General features: G+C 48.9%; 1 protein-coding gene across 1 annotated transcript in view; it reads left to right on the forward strand.

Annotated features, from left to right (window-relative positions):
• Window positions 1–19,664, forward strand: part of LOC140394887 (alpha/beta hydrolase domain-containing protein 17B-like) — a 99,709-nt gene that overhangs the window by 21,577 nt on the left and 58,468 nt on the right. The window contains exon 2 of the mRNA XM_072482045.1: window positions 19,110–19,304. Coding sequence (XP_072338146.1) covers window positions 19,110–19,304 — 195 coding nt within the window. The remainder of the gene's footprint in view (window positions 1–19,109; window positions 19,305–19,664) is intronic.

Genomic DNA, 19,664 nt, shown 5'->3' on the forward strand with positions numbered 1-19,664 from the left:
CTCCCCTCCCCGGTGCCCGCCCCCTCCCTCCCCTCCCCGGTGCCCGCCCCCTCCCTCCCCTCCCCGGTGCCCGCCCCCTCCCTCCCCTCCCCGGTGCCCGCCCCCTCCCTCCCCTCCCCGGTGCCCGCCCCCTCCCTCCCCTCCCCGGTGCCCGCCCCCTCCCTCCCCTCCCCGGTGCCCGCCCCCTCCCTCCCTCCCCTCCCCGGTGCCCGCCCCCTCCCTCCCTCCCCTCCCCGGTGCCCGCCCCCTCCCTCCCTCCCCTCCCCGGTGCCCGCCCCCTCCCTCCCTCCCCTCCCCGGTGCCCGGCCCCTCCCTCCCTCCCCTCCCCGGTGCCCGCCCCCTCCCTCCCTCCCCTCCCCGGTGCCCGCCCCCTCCCTCCCCTCCCCGGTGCCCGCCCCCTCCCTCCCCTCCCCGGTGCCCGCCCCCTCCCTCCCCTCCCCGGTGCCCGCCCCCTCCCTCCCCTCCCCGGTGCCCGCCCCCTCCCTCCCCTCCCCGGTGCCCCCTCCCTCCCCTCCCCGGTGCCCCCTCCCTCCCCTCCCCGGTGCCCCCTCCCTCCCCTCCCCGGTGCCCCCTCCCTCCCCTCCCCGGTGCCCCCTCCCTCCCCTCCCCGGTGCCCCCTCCCTCCCCTCCCCGGTGCCTCCTCCCTCCCCTCCCCGGTGCCTCCTCCCTCCCCTCCCCGGTGCCCGCCCCCTCCCTCCCCTCCCCGGTGCCCGCCCCCTCCCTCCCCTCCCCGGTGCCCGCCCCCTCCCTCCCCTCCCCGGTGCCCGCCCCCTCCCTCCCCTCGCCGGTGCCCGCCCCCTCCCTCCCCTCGCCGGTGCCCGCCCCCTCCCTCCCCTCGCCGGTGCCCGCCCCCTCCCTCCCCTCGCCGGTGCCCGCCCCCTCCCTCCCCTCGCCGGTGCCCGCCCCCTCCCTCCCCTCGCCGGTGCCCGCCCCCTCCCTCCCCTCGCCGGTGCCCGCCCCCTCCCTCCCCTCGCCGGTGCCCGCCCCCTCCCCTCCCTCCCCGGTGCCCTCCCCCTCCCTCCCCTCCCCGGTGCCCTCCCCCTCCCTCCCCTCCCCAGTGCCCTCCCCTCCCCGGTGCCCTCCCCCTCCCTCCCCTCCCCGGTGCCCTCCCCTCCCCGGTGCCCGCCCCCTCCCTCCCTCCCCTCCCCGGTGCCCGCCCCCTCCCTCCCTCCCCTCCCCGGTGCCCGGCCCCTCCCTCCCTCCCCTCCCCGGTGCCCGCCCCCTCCCTCCCCTCCCCGGTGCCCGCCCCCTCCCCGGTGCCCGCCCCCTCCCTCCCCTCCCCGGTGCCCACCCCCTGCCTCCCCTCCCCGGTGCCCGCCCCCTCCCTCCCCTCCCCGGTGCCCGCCCCCTGCCTCCCCTCCCCGGTGCCCGCCCCCTGCCTCCCCTCCCCGGTGCCCACCCCCTGCCTCCCCTCCCCGGTGCCCGCCCCCTCCCTCCCCTCCCCGGTGCCCGCCCCCCCCCTCCCCGGTGCCCCCTCCCTCCCCTCCCCGGTGCCCGCCCCCTCCCTCCCCTCCCCGGTGCCCGCCCCCTCCCTCCCCTCCCCGGTGCCCGCCCCCTCCCTCCCCTCCCCGGTGCCCGCCCCCTCCCTCCCCTCCCCGGTGCCCGCCCCCTCCCTCCCCTCCCCGGTGCCCGCCCCCTCCCTCCCCTCCCCGGTGCCCGCCCCCTCCCTCCCCTCCCCGGTGCCCGCCCCCTCCCTCCCCTCCCCGGTGCCCGCCCCCTCCCTCCCCTCCCCGGTGCCCGCCCCCTCCCTCCCCTCCCCGGTGCCCGCCCCCTCCCTCCCCTCCCCGGTGCCCGCCCCCTCCCTCCCCTCCCCGGTGCCCGCCCCCTCCCTCCCCTCCCCGGTGCCCGCCCCCTCCCTCCCCTCCCCGGTGCCCGCCCCCTCCCTCCCCTCCCCGGTGCCCGCCCCCTCCCTCCCCTCCCCTCCCCGGTGCCCGCCCCCTCCCTCCCCTCCCCGGTGCCCGCCCCCTCCCTCCCCTCCCCGGTGCCCGCCCCCTCCCTCCCCTCCCCGGTGCCCGCCCCCTCCCTCCCCTCCCCGGTGCCCGCCCCCTCCCTCCCCTCCCCGGTGCCCGCCCCCTCCCTCCCCTCCCCGGTGCCCGCCCCCTCCCTCCTCTCCCCGGTGCCCGCCCCCTCCCTCCCCTCCCCGGTGCCCGCCCCCTCCCTCCCCTCCCCGGTGCCCGCCCCCTCCCTCCCCTCCCCGGTGCCCGCCCCCTCCCTCCCCTCCCCGGTGCCCCCTCCCTCCCCTCCCCGGTGCCCCCTCCCTCCCCTCCCCGGTGCCCGCCCCCTCCCTCCCCTCCCCGGTGCCCCCTCCCTCCCCTCCCCGGTGCCCCCTCCCTCCCCTCCCCGGTGCCCGCCCCCTCCCTCCCCTCCCCGGTGCCCGCCCCCTCCCTCCCCTCCCCGGTGCCCGCCCCCTCCCTCCCCTCCCCGGTGCCCCCTCCCTCCCCTCCCCGGTGCCCCCTCCCTCCCCTCCCCGGTGCCCCCTCCCTCCCCTCCCCGGTGCCCCCTCCCTCCCCTCCCCGGTGCCCCCTCCCTCCCCTCCCCGGTGCCCCCTCCCTCCCCTCCCCGGTGCCCGCCCCCTCCCTCCCCTCCCCGGTGCCCGCCCCCTCCCTCCCCGGTGCCCGCCCCCTCCCTCCCCTCCCCAGTGCCCGCCCCCTCCCTCCCCTCCCCGGTGCCCCCTCCCTCCCTCCCCTCCCCGGTGCCCGCCCCCTCCCTCCCCTCCCCGGTGCCCGCCCCCTCCCTCCCCTCCCCGGTGCCCCCTCCCTCCCTCCCCTCCCCGGTGCCCCCTCCCTCCCTCCCCTCCCCGGTGCCCCCTCCCTCCCTCCCCTCCCCGGTGCCCCCTCCCTCCCTCCCCTCCCCGGTGCCCCCTCCCTCCCTCCCCTCCCCGGTGCCCCCTCCCTCCCTCCCTCCTTTCCTGTCAGCTTTCTGCGGCCCTGATGGTATCCGTGCGATTCCGCCGCCACCCTGTACCATCCCGTTAGCTTTAACTCCGAATAGAACATTACAGCGCAGTACAGGCCCTTCGGCCCTCGATGTTGCGTCGACCTGTGAAACCACTCCAAAGCCCATCTACACTATTCTCTTATCGTCCATATGTCTATCCAATGACCATTTCAATGCCCTTCGTGTTGGCGAGTCCACTACTGTTGCAGGCAGCGCATTCCACGCCCTTACTACTCTCTGAGTAAAGAACCTACCTCTGACATCTGTCCTATATCTATCTCCCCTCAATTTAAAGCTATGTCCCCTCGTGCTAGACATCACCATCCGAGGAAAAAGGCTCTCACTGTCCACCCTTTCCAATCCTCTGATCATCTTGTATGCTTCAATTAAGTCACCTCTTAACCTTCTTCTCTCTAACGAAAACAGCCTCAAGTCCCTCAGCCTTTCCTCATAAGATCTTCCCTCCATACCAGGCAACATTCTGGTAAATCTCCTCTGCACCCTTTCCAATACTTCCACATCCTTCCTATAATGCGGCGACCAGAATTGCACTCAATACTCCAAATGCGGCCGCACCAGAGTTATGTACAGCTGCAACATGACCTCATGGCTCCGAAACTCAATCCCTCTACCAATAAAAGCTAAGACACCATTTCCTTCTGAAAACAACCCTCTCAAACTGGGTGGCAACTTTCAGGGATCTATGTACATGGACACTGTGATCTCTCTGCTCATCCACACTGCCAAGAATCTTACCATTAGCTCAGTATTCTGTCTTCCTGTTATTCCTTCCAAAATGAATCACCTCACACTTTTCTGCATTAAACTCCATTTGCCATCTCTCAGCCCAGCGCTGCAGCTTATCTATGTCCCTCTGTAACTTGTAACATCCTTCCGCACTGTCCACAACTCCACCGACTTTAGTGTCATCTGCAAATTTACTCACCCATCCTTCTACGCGTTCCTCCAGGTCATTTATAAAAATGACAAACAGCAGTGGCCCCAAAACAGATCCTTGGGGTACACCACTAGTAACTGGACTACAGTCTGAACATTTCCCATCAACCACCATCCTTTGTCTTCTTCCTGCTAGCCAGTTTCTGATCCAAACTGCTAAATCACCCTGAATCCCATGCCTCCGTATTTTCTGCAGTAGCCTACCGTGGGGAACCTTATCAAACGCTTTACTGAAATCCATATACACCACATCAACTGCTTTACCCTCATCCACCTGTTTGGTCACCTTCTCAAAGAACTCAATAAGGTTTGTGAGGCACAACCTACCCTTCACAAAACCGTGTTTACTATCTCTAATCAAATTATTCCTTTCCAGATGATTGTACATTCTATCTCTTATAAACCTTTCCAAGATTTTGCCCACAACAGAAGTAAGGCTCACTGGTCTATAGTTACCGGGGTTGTCTCTACTCCCCTTCTTGAACAAGGGGACAACATTTGCTACCCTCCAGTCTTCTGGCACTATTCCTGTAGACAAAGATGACTTAAAGATCAAAGCCAAAGGCTCAGCAATCTCCTCCGTAGCTTCCCAGAGAGTCCTAGGATAAATCCCATCTGGCCCAGGGGACTTATCTATTTTCACACTTTCCAGAATTGCTAACACCTCTTCCTTATGAACCTCAAGCCCTTCTAGTCTAGTAGCCTGAATCTCGGTATTCTCCTCAACAGCATTGTCTTTTTCCTGTGTGAATACTGACGAAAAATATTCATTTAGCCCCTCTCCTATCTCCTCTGACTCCACGCACAACTTCCCACTATTGTCCTTGACTGGCCCTACTCTTACCCTAGTCATTCTTTTATTCCTGACATATCTATAGAAAGCTTTAGGGTTTTCCTTGATCCTACCTGCCAAAGACTTCTCATGTCCCCTCCTGGCTCTTGACTCTCTCTTTAGGTCCTTCCTAGCTAACTTGTAACTCTCGTGCGCCCTAACTGAACCTTCATGTCTCATCTTTACATAAACCTCCTTCCTCTTGACAAGTGTTTCGACTGCTTTAGTAAACCACGGTTCCCTCACTCGACCACTTTCTCCCTGCCTGACAGGTATATACTTATCAAGGACACGCAGTAGCTGTTTCTTGAACAAGCTCCACATTTCCATTGTGCCCATCCCCTGCAGTTTTCCTCTCCATCCGGCGCATCCTAAGTCTTGCCTCATCGCATCATAATTGCCTTTCCTCCAGATATAACTCTTGCCCTGCGGTATATACCTATCCCTTTCCATCACTAAAGTAAACTTAATCGAATTGTGGCCACTATCACCAAAGTGCTCACCGACCTTCAAATCTAACGCCTGTCCTGGTTCATTACCTAGTACCAAATCCAATATGGCCTCGCCTCTCGTTGCCTATCTACATACTGTGTCAGGAAACCCTCCTGCACACATTGGACAAAAATAGACCCATCTAAAGTACTCGAACTATAGCATTTCCAGTCAATATTTGGAACGTTAAAGTCCCCCATAACAACTACCCTGTTGCTTTCGCTCCTATCCAGAATCATCTTTGCAATCCTTTTCTCTACATCTCTGGAACTTTTCGGAGGCCTATAGAAAACCCCTAACAGGGTGACCTCTCCTTTCCTTTTTATAACCTCAGCCATACTACCTCAGTAGACGCGCCCCACTAGCTACTGATTGCCAACCAGAGAAACACCCATTAATCCCCATTCTTTGCTTTCTATTAATTAACCAATCCTCTATCCATGCTATTACTTTCCCCTTAATACCATGCATCTTTATCTTATGCAGCAACCTTTTGTGTGGCACCTTGTCAAAGGCTTTCTGGAAATCCAGATATACCACATCCATTGGCTCCCCGTTATCTACCGCACTGGTAATGTCCTCAAAAAATTCCACTAAATTAGTTAGGCACGACCTGCCCTTGATGAACCCATGCTGCGTCTGCCCAATGGGACAGTTTCCATCCAGATGCCTCGCTATTTCTTCCTTGATGATAGATTCTAGCATCTTCCCTACTACCAAAGTTAAGCTCACTGGCCTATAATTACCAGCTTTCTGCCTACCTCCTTTTTTTAAACAGTGGTGTCACGTTTGCTAATTTCCAATCCGCCGGGACCACCCCAGAGTCTAGTGAATTTTGGTAAATTAACACTAGTGCATTTGCAATTTCCCGAGCCATCTCTTTTAGCACTCTGGGATGCATTCCATCAGGGCCAGGAGACTTGTCTACCTTTAGCCCCACTAACTTGCCCATCACTATTGCCCATTCCCGTACCAGCCTCCCCGAACAGGCGCCGGAATGTGGCGACTAGGGGCTTTTCACAGTAACTTCATTTGAAGCCTACTTGTGACAAGCAATTTTCATTTTTCACTACTTCCTTAGTGATAACAATCCTCAAGGTCCTCACCTGTCATAGCCTCATTTCCATCAGTCACTGGCATGTTATTTGTGTCTTCCACTGTGAAGACCGACCCAAAAAACCTGTTCAGTTCCTCAGCCATTTCCTCATCTCCCATTATTAAATCTCCCTTCTCATCCTCTAAAGGACCAGTATTTACCTTCGCCACTCTTTTTTGTTTTATATATTTGTAGAAACTTTTACTATCTTTTTATATTCTGAGCAAGTTTACTCATAATCTATCTTGCTCTTCTTTATAGCTTTTTTAGTAGCTTTCTGTTGTCCCCTAAAGATTTCCCAGTCCTCTAGTCTCCCACTAATCTTTGCTACTTTGTATGCTTTTTCCTTCAATTTGATACTCTCCCTTATTTCCTTAGATATCCACGGGCCATTTTCCCTCTTTCTACCGTCCTTCCTTTTTGTTGGTATAAACATTTGCTGAGCACTGTGAAAAACGCTTGGAAGGTTCTCCACTGTTCCTCAACTGTTTCACCATAAAGTCTTTGCTCCCAGTCTACCGTAGCTAGTTCTTCTCTCATCCCAGTATAATCTCCTTTGTTTAAGCACAAAACACTAGTGTTTGATTTTACCTTCTCACCCTCCATCTGTATTTTAAATTCCACCATATTGTGATCGCTCCTTCCGAGAGGATCCCTAACTCTGAGATCCTGAATCAATCCTGTCTCATTACACAGGCCCAGATCTAGGACCGCTTGTTCCCTCGTAGGTTTCATTACATACTGTTCTAGGAAACTATGGCGGATACATTCTGTAAACTCCTCCTCAAGGCTGCCTTGACCGACCTGGTTAAACCAATCGCGTGTAGATTAAAATCCCCCATGATAACTGCTGACCATTTCTACATGCATCAGTTATTTCTTTGTTTATTGCTTGCCCTACCATAATGTTACTTTTTGGTGGCCTATAGATTACTCCTATCAGTGACTTTTTTGCCTTACTTTTCCTGATTTCCACCCAAATGGATTCAACCTTATCCTCCATAGCACCGATGTCATCCCTTACTATTGCCCGGATGTCATCCTTAAATAACAGAGCTACACCACCTCCCTTACCATCCACTCGGTCCTTCCGAATAGTTTGATACCCTCGGATATTTAACTCCCAGTCGTGACCATCCTTTAACCATGTTTCAGAAATGGCCACTAAATCATAGTCATTCACGATGATTTGCGCCATCAACTCATTTACCTTATTCCGAATACTACGAGCATTCAGGTAAAGTACACTTATGTTGGCTTTTTTTACCTCTGTTCTGAATCTTAACACCTCAATCAGTAACCTCTCCTAAGTTATATTTCCTCTTAACTTTTCTCCTAATTTTCCTTGTCGTTGAACCCATATCTTCATGTAACAACCTGCCGCGTCGCTTACCATTAATGTTTTTACTTCCTGTTTTATTCCTTTTAGTATTCCTGGTCCTATTCACTGAGCTCCCCTCAGTCACTGTACTTTGTACTGTTGCCCTTTTTGATTTTTGACTATGGCTTCTCTGCCTTACACTTTCCCCCTTACTGCCTTTTGTTTCTGTCCTGTTTTACTACCTTCCAACTTCCTGCATCGGTCCCCATCCCCCTGCCACATTAGTTAGGCTTTTGGTAGAACCTGCTCAAACCCAATGGATACTTATTCAGCTATCCTTCACTTGACTCACAATTTGGTTCCTACTTGCCTATACAATCTATTTGAATCACAAAAATACATGCTCAGCACGTATACTTGACTAGCCTTGCAGATTTATGCTGATACACTCAATACCAAACTCATTTTCAAGCCAAACAATTTTCTTTGGTTTCTCTGAAATCTCATTTGTCAGCATCTCACACAGTCAGGCTGTTCCAGCTTCAAAATACTTGTTTGTTTGTTGGCTGGGAGTGTTAAATTTAAATGATGGATTATGAGAATTACTTCTAATAATCAGATATTTTCAGTTATGAAAGTGCTCCAAATGTTATTGGTCAATGAATTTGGCGATCTAGTGGGGTGATTAAAGTTTGCATTTTCAGTGAATTTTAGATCAAGTTAATTAATTGAGTATCTTGAATTATAAGATATTTCAGTCCCGAGCTTGAGTTGCTGGATGGATTGGATGCAGAAGGTTTGTTTGGTTGTTTAAGTTAATAGGAATGTTATGATACTTAAGTTGAAGAAATTCGGTCTCCTGCCACTTAGTCATGGAGTCAGCAGAGGAGTCACTGTCTGCCTGCCCTGCCCATGTTGCAGAGATTAATAGGAGGGAGCCTGATGGAATGACACGCAGTTAAATCTAAATCACAATATTTGATTCATACCAAGCAGACATATTTTGGTGCCAGTTTCCACCTAAAAAGGGCGGTAAGGTAGCACAGTGATTAGCACTGTTGCTTCACAGAGCCAGGGTCCCAGGTTCGATTCCCGGCTTGGGTCACTGGAATTTGCATGGTCTCCCCGTGTCTGCATGTTTTTCCTCCCACAGTCCAAAGATGTGCAGGATAGGTAGATTGGCCATGCTAAATTGCCCCTTAGTGTCCAAAAAGGTTACATAGGGTTGCTGGGTTACAGGATGAAGGTGTGGGCTGAAGTAGGGTGTTCTTTCCAAGGGCTGGGGCAGACTCGATGGGCCGAATGGCCTCCTGCACTGTACATTCTATGATAAAATGTTATAACTGCAAAATACTTACTGCAGCACCTGCTCTGGGCAGTAAAACCAACTGTATGCAGTTTAAAACACTCTTGGGTAGGGTACTATACTCGCAGAATAAAGCTTACCATACAGACTCTTGTGTTCTTTTTAGATTGACAAAGCAAGACCTTTGGGAATAGCAGGAAATGTAAATGTCAGCAGGCTCCCTGTTTGAAACACACCAATGGTGATGAACTGAGTGTGTTTTGTGTTCTGTGTACTGTTATTTTTAGTTTCAGATCTCTACACTATAGCATATGCGAAGATCACACATACTGAAAAGCTTCAGTGAAAATTGATGACCTTCTGATGCAGTGTACTGTATGTGTACAGAATAAAGCATAGTACATTCTCTTCATTTAAGACCCTCAAACTCGCTTTTTGAGCAAATATTTGGTGACACCTCCTAATCTCCCCTCCTTTGACTTGGGATCGACATTTGATTGCATCTCTACGAACCAAGTTGGGGTGCTTTTCGAGGGTAAAAGTGATATATTAATGTAAATTTTTGCTTTCTTATCTATCTTTCCCTCCCTCTTCGTATGCCCTCTCTCCTCTCTTTCCCTCCCAACCCCACTATCTCTAAAGCAACAGTGATTTATACACCATTGCAATTTCAATTGTTTGTACTACAATACAAGTGGCGTGCTTCCACATTTTATCTGAAAATCTAAAATTCCAATAAGTTTGTAAAACAAGGTGCAGCTATCGTTTGCATGTACATGTTGTGAGGATATGATTGCATCAGATTTTACGGTAGGATTTTTAAGTGCTCAATTTTAATAATCTTTATTGTCACATTACATTAACACTGCAATGAAGTTACTGTGAAAAGCCCTCAGCCGCCACATTCTGGCACCTGTTCGGGTGCACAGAGGGAGAATTCAATGTCCAAATTACCTAACAACATGTCTTCCGGGACTTGTGGGAGGAAACCGGAGCACCCGGAGGAAACCCGTGCAGACTCCACACAGACAGTGACCCAAGCCGGGAATCAAACCTCGTACCCTGGCGCTGTGAACAGTGCTAACCACTGTGCTACCGTGCCGCCCTCAATGAACCCTCCTGAACAAAATCCAAATGGTGCGGATGCTGGAAATACTGTGGAGAGAGAGAGTTAACATTTCAGATCATGGATCTTCACTTTTGGAGCTATTTATTTCTAAGCTATGTCTTTCACACCATGCATTTCCTGTTTACTTCCAGGGGTATTAGCAAGATAGCCATGTGTGAATTGCATTGTTGGTCTGCAGTTGGGCCTAATAATGAAGCAGTGTATGTCCTCCAGAGGCTGGGAGGAAGGTCGCCTTGTGAAACGATTTTGGTCTTTGCATCTGGAGGAAAGGGATTCCTCGTGGTAAAGATAAAGAATCTCTGCAAACCCCGTGTGTAATTGAGGCTGAAGTTTGATTCTGGCCTATGATGGGGTGGGTTATGTGCCAACCTTAATAGGCCCCTGCAATGCAGTTTCCCCATGACTGACCTGTGCCAGTCTCTCGGGCATGTCTGGGGCCAAAATGGGAAAATTGTGAACTCTACTGCTGCTTTATAAAGCTGGCCTGCAGAGGAATCTATCACCATTAAATCAAAAGTGTTTACTTGTGTTAATTGTTAGCACTCTTGCGAGAGTAGTCAGTAAGATTGCATTTTTGTTGAGCGACAACCATGTGCACACTCTGTATGGTACATTGAGAGGTCAGATTTTCAATGAACCTCTACCTTCTGTCATTGTGTCAAGGTGATATGTTCAGGGTATTGTTAAGCTAGTTTATCCACGTCACCCATATTTTAAATGTGCCTCAATGGAAGAAATGAGATAATTGTGAATCATTTAAAAATCAATATTTTCATCAAGCTGATTATGGGGTGGATCAGCTTTACATAAAGGCTCAACAGGTGTGTTTGTACACTGCATTGTGAAAGAATCTTAACTGACTTTGTGATATTGACCATGAAAACAATTCTGGAACAAAACCTCAGTGATACAGAGTGTCTGCTTTCTCTTCGTTTTTGAGATTCTTAAATCAAACTGTATCAAGTGCTAACGCTGCAGCTGTGGTAGGTTTGTTCCAGTCTGTTCATCTGTCCTTCCATATGGTGATAGCTTGCACTATGACGTAAAAACACCCCAATGTGTCGGAACAAAATTAATTATTAAACGACTCAAGATTTGATACATTGTGCCAATGTCTTATCAATTGCAATTTTTGAAGCTTATTAATTTCATTACATGAAGGGAAAACAGGTGATGGGTATTTGAACACTTGTAAATAGGGAACCAAAGAGAAAATGCTGGAAAATCTCAGCAGATTTTCTGAAAAATATTGATGGTGTTTTTACCGGTAATGAAATCTCCCTACTGTATCTGACGGCCCCTTCAGAGAGGCAGTGGGTGGTTGGCCTGCATGCACGTTATACCGTTGCATTATGTAGTTGGCTCATTATGGTGTGTTGTGATTCCAGCTGATGCTACAGGACAATCAGGTCCCAGAGTGGAACCCGGCTTGATAGATTCTAACTTATTTTTTGTTTAGAGACGTGGATGAAGCGTCACTGGTCTGCTGATAAACCTGCGCTAAAAGAATATTTATTAAACACGAAGATTAACTATCATACACTACTGCTTCTCCCCAGCTACCTTTGTGGATATACACAAGGATAACACAAGTTACAAAATGTTCTGTAATGTTCTCAGTAAGTACAGTCCATGTTAACCAATAGGCAAACTGTGATCAGACACCCCATACTCTGAAACCTAGTGACAAATGCCATCCAAACAACTTGTGGCTTTCTCACCAAATCCCCCCAGATGCTCGTCACACCAAGTCAACTGCTTTCACTGACGTTCATTCACACGAGAATTTCTAAACTCCACTCTCGAAGGTCGCACTTTGGAATCTTCTCCCAAGCAATGCTTTCTCTTGAATGACTTCAAGGAGCCACAGCCAGGATTTCAAACTTCTTTCAGTATTCCTGCGTATATTCAAGCTTCCACACAGTCTCTCGGGTACCCAGCGAGGCCAAGAGAACACCACTGTTTCACGGTCTATATTAAATCATACCAACCTTGGGATCATCACCAGCCTTGGGATCTTCCCGATGTTCTCGCTAGCCCTGTCTTTAACTGGGAGCCTCTCTCTCTCTCTCTCTCTCTCTCTCTGATCCTGATTTCACTAAACAGATTTCTTTTCTTTGTTCATGTAACTGGGGCAAGGCCTGTTCCCATGGTATTGTTGATTCCCTGTGTGCAAATTAATTGCATCAGAAATAAGTCAACTTTGAGATGTTAAAACAGTATGAACTTGAAGTCTCGCTTGTGCCAAGTTATCTGTTTGAGAACATCTAAACTATTTAATATGCACTGTCGAAGATAATAAGTCCGTCAGATTCTGGAAGTGATCTGTTTAACTGCCTGAAATTTGATGCAAACCAGTTCACATGCCTTGTGTGAGTACTGTTTTGATGTATGATGTCAAAAGTTAGCTTGGAATAATCTCCAGTTCTGTAGTTCCCTTTCCATGTTGTGGTGGCCAGTCGTTTGAGTGAAGGAGCATCCATTTTGCAATCATCAAAAAAACGGAGAAGGTTTTGATGTAAGAATGGTCATAAGTTGCATGTGGTGAGTGTTAAAATGTTACTGATATTCCTGTGAAGGAAGCTGACTCTTGGTAGAAATAGGAGTTGAAGCCTGGTGTTCTGTGCTGGAGCCTCCTGCAGTTAGGATTTTTCACTCCTGTTGAATTTGGGTGGGAGAGTATTATTAATTTGGTTCGAGTATACAGAGTAAGTACAATGTACAGTCAGACTTTGCTGCATGGTAATTTTTGGAAATAAAAAAATTAAAATCCAATAAAGCATAGTCCCCGCTAGCAGCGACTATACAAACTGTTCTAATGAATGGCTTTTATAGTTGGGACTTTCACTCTGAACCTTTTTAAAAAAAAAAAAAAAAAAAATTTAGAGTACCCAATTCATTTTTCCAATTAAGGGACAATTTAGCGTGGCCAATCCACCTACCCTGCACATCTTTGGGTTGTGGGGGCGAAACCTACGCAAACACGGGGAGAATGTGCAAACTCCACACGGACAGTGACCCAGAGCCGGGTTCGAACCTGTGACCTTGGTGCCGTGATGCAGCAGTGCTAACCACTGCGCCACCGTGCTGCATTTTCACTCTGAACCTGATGTTGAATATTGAGAAAGCAAACTGCAAACAGTCCGCTGAAAATCAACATAGATTTACTGGTGCATTTTATTTTCCATTGTCATTGTGGCTTTACTATTGTGTGTTAGAGGATGGCCACAATTCCAGGCTGTTTCATTGTGACCCCCTTTCAATCACTCTGCCCTAGTTCCTGCAATTGGTTACCAGAAATGCAAGCGGTCCTGGAAATAGGTCAATATTGGTGGCTGCTATACACAATCCTCTGGGCTTCACAAACTGCTCCAGTTGTCATGCTTGTAGCAGGGAAACTTCCCAGGAATGCTGATGTCCTGTTCGTTGTGACTCCAGTGGGGGAAGAAAGTGCTCCAATGATTTTATTTTTTTCTCCCAGGTTGCACACTAGAGTTTCTGGGAAATTAGTTTTCTTTAACAAAGAACATAGAACTGTACAGCACAGTACAGGCTCTTCGGCCCACGATGTTGTGCCGAACTAGTCTGAAACTAAGATCAAATCAACCTACTCCCAATCACTCCATATGCCTATCCAATAACCGCTTGAAAATTCCTAATGTGTCCGACTCCACTACCATATCTGGGAGTACATTTCACGCCCCAACCACTCTGAGTAAAGAACCTACCTCTGACATCCCTCCTATATCTTCCACCATGAATCTTATAGTTATGCCCCCTTGTAACAGCTACATCCACCCAAGGAAAAAGTCGCTGAACATCCACTTTATCTATCCCCCTCATCATCTTATACACCTCAATTAAGTCACCTCTCATCCTCCTTCGCTCCAATGAGGAAAGCCTTAGCTCCCTCAACCTTTCCTTATAAGACCTACCCTCCAATCCAGGCAGCATCCTGGTAAATCTCCTTTGCACTCTTTCCAATGCTTCCACATCCTTCCTATAATGAGGTGACCAGAACTGCACATAATACTCCAAATGTGGTCAAACCAAGGTCTTGTACAGTTACAGCATAACCTCACGGCTCTTAAACTCAACCCCCCGTTAATAAATGCGAACACACTATAGGCTTTCTTCACGGCTCTATCAACTTGGGTGGCAACATTCAGAGATCTATGGACATGAACTCCGAGATATCTCTGCTGCTCCACAAAATTCAGAACCCTGCCGTTAACCCTGTAATCCGCATTCAAATTTGTCCGACCAAAATGAATCACCTCACACTTGAATGAAATGAAAATGAAAATCGCTTATTGTCACAAGTAGGCTTCAATGAAGTTACTGTGGAAAAAAGCCCTAGTCACCACATTCCTGCGCCTGTTCGGGGAGGTTGGTACGGGAATTGAACCGTGCTGCTGGCCTGCTTGGTCTGCTTTAAAAGCCAGCGATTTAGCCCAGTGTGCTAAACCAGCCCCTTATCAGGGTTAAACTCCATTTGCCACTTTTCAGCCCAGCTCTGCATCCTATCAATGTCTCTTTGCAGCCTACAACAGCCCTCCACATTATCCACTAATCTTGGTGTCATCAGCAAATTTACTAACCCAACCTTCAACTCCATCATCCAAGTCATTGATAAAAATCACAAATAGCAGAGGACCCAGCACTGATCCCTGTGGTACACCGCTGGTGACTGGACTCCAGGATGAAAATTTACCATCTACCACCACCCTCTGTCAACTGTGTGATAGCCAGTTACTGATCCAATCGGCCAAATTTCCCTCTATGCCATGCCTCCTTACTTTCTGCATGAGCCGACCATGGGGCACCTTATCAAACGCCTTACTAAAATCCATGTATACGGCATCAACTGCTCTACCTTCATCTATGTATTTAGTTACCTCCTCAAAGAATACAATCAAACTTGAGGCAAGACTTACCCCTCACAAATCCGTGCTGACTATCCTGGATTAAGCTGCATCTTTCCAAATGATCAGAAATCCTTCCCGTAGGACCCTTTCCAATAATTTACCTATGACCGAAGTGAGACTAACCGGCCTATAATTCCCAAGGTTATACCTATTCCCTTTCTTGAACAAGGGGACAACATTCACCTCTTTCCAGTCTTCTGGCACTATTCCTGTAGACAGTGAGGACATAAAGATCAGAGACTCTGCAATCTCATCCCTCGCCTCCCAAAGAATCCTAGGATGTATCCCATCAGGCCCAGGGGACTTATCTATCCTCCGGCTTCTCAAAATTTCTAACACATCTTCCTTCTGAATATCTACCTCCTACCAGCCTGTATCGCACTATCCTCCTCAACAACATGGCCCCTCTCCTTTGTGAACACTGAAGAAAAGTATCCATTTCGGGCCTCTCCTATATCTTCAGACTCCATGCACACATTCCCACTACGCCCTAACTTCACCTTGGTCATTCTTTTATTCCTCACCTAAGTGTAAACCTTGGCGACTCCAAAGGCAATCCAGGAGCATTGTAAACAGCCTCAGCCATAGAAACTGCCCCTGTTGCATTGACAGTCACAATGCATGCATTTCATTGGATGTTACCCTTCCTTTGCAGGATATATTTGTCTATTTGAGTTTTGTCTTTGGGAACTCCGTGAATTCAAATACATTTACCATTTTAATTTTTTTATCCTGCGTACATTGCAGCTAACTCACTGATTATATATTACATTATAATGACTAATGAAGCATTTGAGTAGTTAATCCGTCTGAAGGAAAGTGTTGCATCCTGAGTTTGGATCATACACAAATATGACACCATCACTAAGTGGAGCACAGTCCAGTTTGCCTATATTTGTGTTTATATTCTCCTGAAGTTATGAAACCCAAATGTGTTCCAGTTCATGATTCAGTACTATATCACCAGCCTGCTGTAGAACAGGAAACAGAAAACCCTAACTCCCATGCTAACTGATCCATCGCTAACTGATGTGTCACCCCTTCAAACCTGCCATCACCATGTTTCCAGTTTAAAAAAACAGCTGTGATCTCCTATGTCCTTGCAAACTACTGCCCATCTTTAAGCTCTATTTTTTCTCCGGTCTTTGAATATGTTGGTCGCCTCCAAATTCTTGCCAGTCATGAACCTTGACAGTAACTGGAAATTATCTCCCTTTTGGCAATCCATCAACCTTTGACAGGGTTGTCCATATCATCCTCTTCAAACCTCCTGTCATTCAACTGACTCAACTGGAAGAGGGGCTGTTTAGCACAGGGCTAAACCGCTGGCTTTGAAAGCAGACCAAGGCAGGCCAGCAGCATGGTTCAATTCCCGTACCAGCCTCCCCGAACAGGCGCCGGAATGTGGCGACTAGGGGCTTTTCACAGTAACTTCATTTGAAGCCTACTTGTGACAATAAGTGGTTTTCATTTGGTCTGCCCATACTTGGTTCCATTCTCTGTTTTTAAAAGTCCATGGGATGTGGGTGTTGCTGGCTCGTTCAGAACGTTCCCCATCCCTAATTGTTCTTGAGAGGATGATGGTGAGCTACCTTCTGAAATCCATGCGTTGTAGCAACATCCACGGAGCTGTTAGGGAGGGAGTTCCAGGGTTTTGACCTGGGCAATATCATTCCAACTCCGGGATGGTTTGTGACTTGGAGAGGAACTTGCAAGTGGTGGGTCTTCCTGTTCATCTGCTGCCCTTGTCCATCTCTAGGTGGTAGAGGCTGTGGTTTTGGAATGTGCTACCACAGGGGTCTTGGTGAGTTTCTGAAGATGGTGCTGCTGTCAGTGGCGGAGGCAGTGAATGTTGACAGGGATGGATGGGGTGCCTATCAAGTGGTCTGCTTTGTCCAGGATGGAACCAAGCTTATTGAATATTGCTGGAGCTGCACTCATCAGGCAAATGGAGAGCCTGCCATCATACTCCTGACTCCTTGTACTCACTGTACAGGAAGCTAGGAGAAAAGTTTCAATCTGCAGAATTCGAACCTGATCTGCCCTGGTAACCACAATATTTGCAAAGCTAGTCCCTTTCAGTTTCTGGTCACTGGTATAATTCCCAGGATGTTGATAGCGGAGGATTCAGCGATGGTGATGCCATTAAATGTCGAGGGGCAATTATTTGATTCTCTATTTTTGAAGATGGTCATTGCCTGGCACTTGTGTGACATGAATATAACTTGCCAGCCCAAGCCTGGATATTGCTCAGGTCTTGCAGCATTTGAAGATGGACTGCTTCAATGTCTGAGGAATCATGATCGTGCCGAACGTCCCCACCTCTGCCATTTTGCTTGAGGAAAGGTCATTGATGAAGCATCTGAAGATGGTTGGGTCCAGGACACTACCCTGAGGAACAGGACAGAGATTATTGTATTATTTTAAAAAATATATATTTTTTTTTATAAAGGCATTTATATAAACAGCAAATACGCAAATAAGAGCAAACAGGAACACCATAATAAGTAACTAATCAACACCACCGCGCCCACCCCCCTCCTCCCATCTTGCCTTCCCCATTTTTAATCTTTAAAGAAGTCAATGAGCGAATTCCACCTCTGGGCAAACCCATCAACCGACCCTCTCGTTCCTTCAGCAGCCAAGGCTCGATGCTCTGGAATCCCCTCCTTACTGTCTGTTTCTTTAACATACACTTAAAGCCATTGCACACACTTCTGATCTCCTTGTCCAAGATTTTGGTCAGCTGTGCAGATGCCCATTTACAAGGTTTGGGGTCAGACTTTGGTAAAGTTTCTGGGGAGCACCTTGGAGAGATTTAAAAAAACATTAAAAGGATTAAATAAATGCAAGTTGTTGATGCTGTAACATTTACATGTCCCCAAGTTATTTTGGGACTTGCCTGAAAATCTTCCTCGTCCGTTAAACTTTTAGAGATTAGCTCTGTATCTAACTGTGTCTGAATCAAATAAATTTGTGACAGTTTTTCTGAATTTGCTGTTTGATTTCAGGTGACTCGGACACCTGATGAAATGTGGTGTTGACTCAAAGGCTCAATTTTAAATGTGAGCCTCGGGTTAAACATTTAAACAGGAACATACAGAACTAGAAGAGACAACAGTCTTTTTGGCTGCTGGCATTTGTAGTGGCTCCATGAATAGCAGGTTTATTTCCGTTACAATATGGCATCAGTAACTATGAACTGCATTGTAGCTTGAAGATTGAGGTTAAACTAGCTTTAAAGACCTTTTGATTATGCTGCACAGCTTGTGTTGCTTTGCAATAAAAGTGCGGCATTTGTCAGAAGCAAACCAGATTTCTACTCTTTTGAATGTACATATTTAGGAAAAATAGGTTAATGTATTCACTCAATCAGTAGCCAGCTGTTGACATGAATGTTTTATTGCCATATACAAATAAGCGATTAAATCTGGTAGCTACAAAATGGAATCTTGTTAATTGGGTGGATTTTCATTGAGTTATGTGGACCTTAAGCTGAATGAATAGATGAGGTCCATGGTGCAGCCCCACTACTGCACATCCCTTTACTGGATCATGTTGGTCCAGGTCCTAATGTATTCCTGAAAGTTTAATTATAATATGTCCTTGCTCTAACTGCCCATGCTCGTGGTCCCTCCAGTGGGTCCCCCAAACGTCCATCCATTCTCTTGGTGCAAAGCCTTCCCACGTCAATTGGAAAGTGAAAAGACTTTCAGAACCCAGTTGGATGAACCAGCAGCAGACACCTTTTCTTGCCCAACTTCAATATATTTATAAATAATAAGTAAGATTTTAATGCCTGTCTTTTTTTCCTGAGTTGCTTCCAGCGGTATTCTTGTGTTGCGTGTTCAGCTCCTGGGCGGGTGACAGCCCTTACATAGTGGTGTAAAATATTCTAAATTACCTGTTTATGGTCTTTAATACGTAGGTATATTTCTTCATGTCAAAAATCTATTTTTGGAAAATCTCACCATTTTAATAAGGTTCCTTTCAAAACTAGAAAACATTTTTCTTTACAAGTAGTGAAATTTGTTTTATTGATTTCTTGCCTCAATAATGGCATTGATAAATTGACTCGGCCGGTTTGTAAATGTATTTTCTTTGTTTCCAGGTTCACCCTTCTCTTCTCCCATGGGAATGCAGTGGACTTGGGTCAGATGAGCAGCTTCTACATTGGACTAGGCACCAGAATCAACTGTAACATCTTCTCCTATGACTACTCGGGGTATGGAGTCAGCAATGGAAAACCTTCTGAGAAAAACCTGTATGCCGACATCGATGCTGCATGGCAGGCATTGAGGACCAGGTGTGTTTATCAGATGTTTTACTGAGCTTTGAAGGAGCTTTTCACTCCATTGCGATTTCTCATCTTATTGTAGTTTGCAGTTTTTGCTAATTTTTTGTAAGCTCTCAGGTCCATTATGCTTTTGGCATATTTGGTGGATAGAATGCAGGTGACTGCAGAAGACATGAAATGTAAGTCAACTGTATAATCCCACAAATGATGGTGCTGAAATACCTGTACAAAATCAAAATACTATAGATGCTAGAAATCTGGTCTGAAAAGAGAAAATGCTGAAAAATAGCCAGCAGGTCAGGCTGTATCGGGGCAGAAACAGTTTACGTTTCAGGATGATGGCCTTTCTGGTGCGGCTCTGATCTTCAG

This window comes from Scyliorhinus torazame, chromosome 18 (assembly GCF_047496885.1).
Source record: "Scyliorhinus torazame isolate Kashiwa2021f chromosome 18, sScyTor2.1, whole genome shotgun sequence".
In the NCBI taxonomy this organism is placed as follows: domain Eukaryota; kingdom Metazoa; phylum Chordata; class Chondrichthyes; order Carcharhiniformes; family Scyliorhinidae; genus Scyliorhinus; species Scyliorhinus torazame.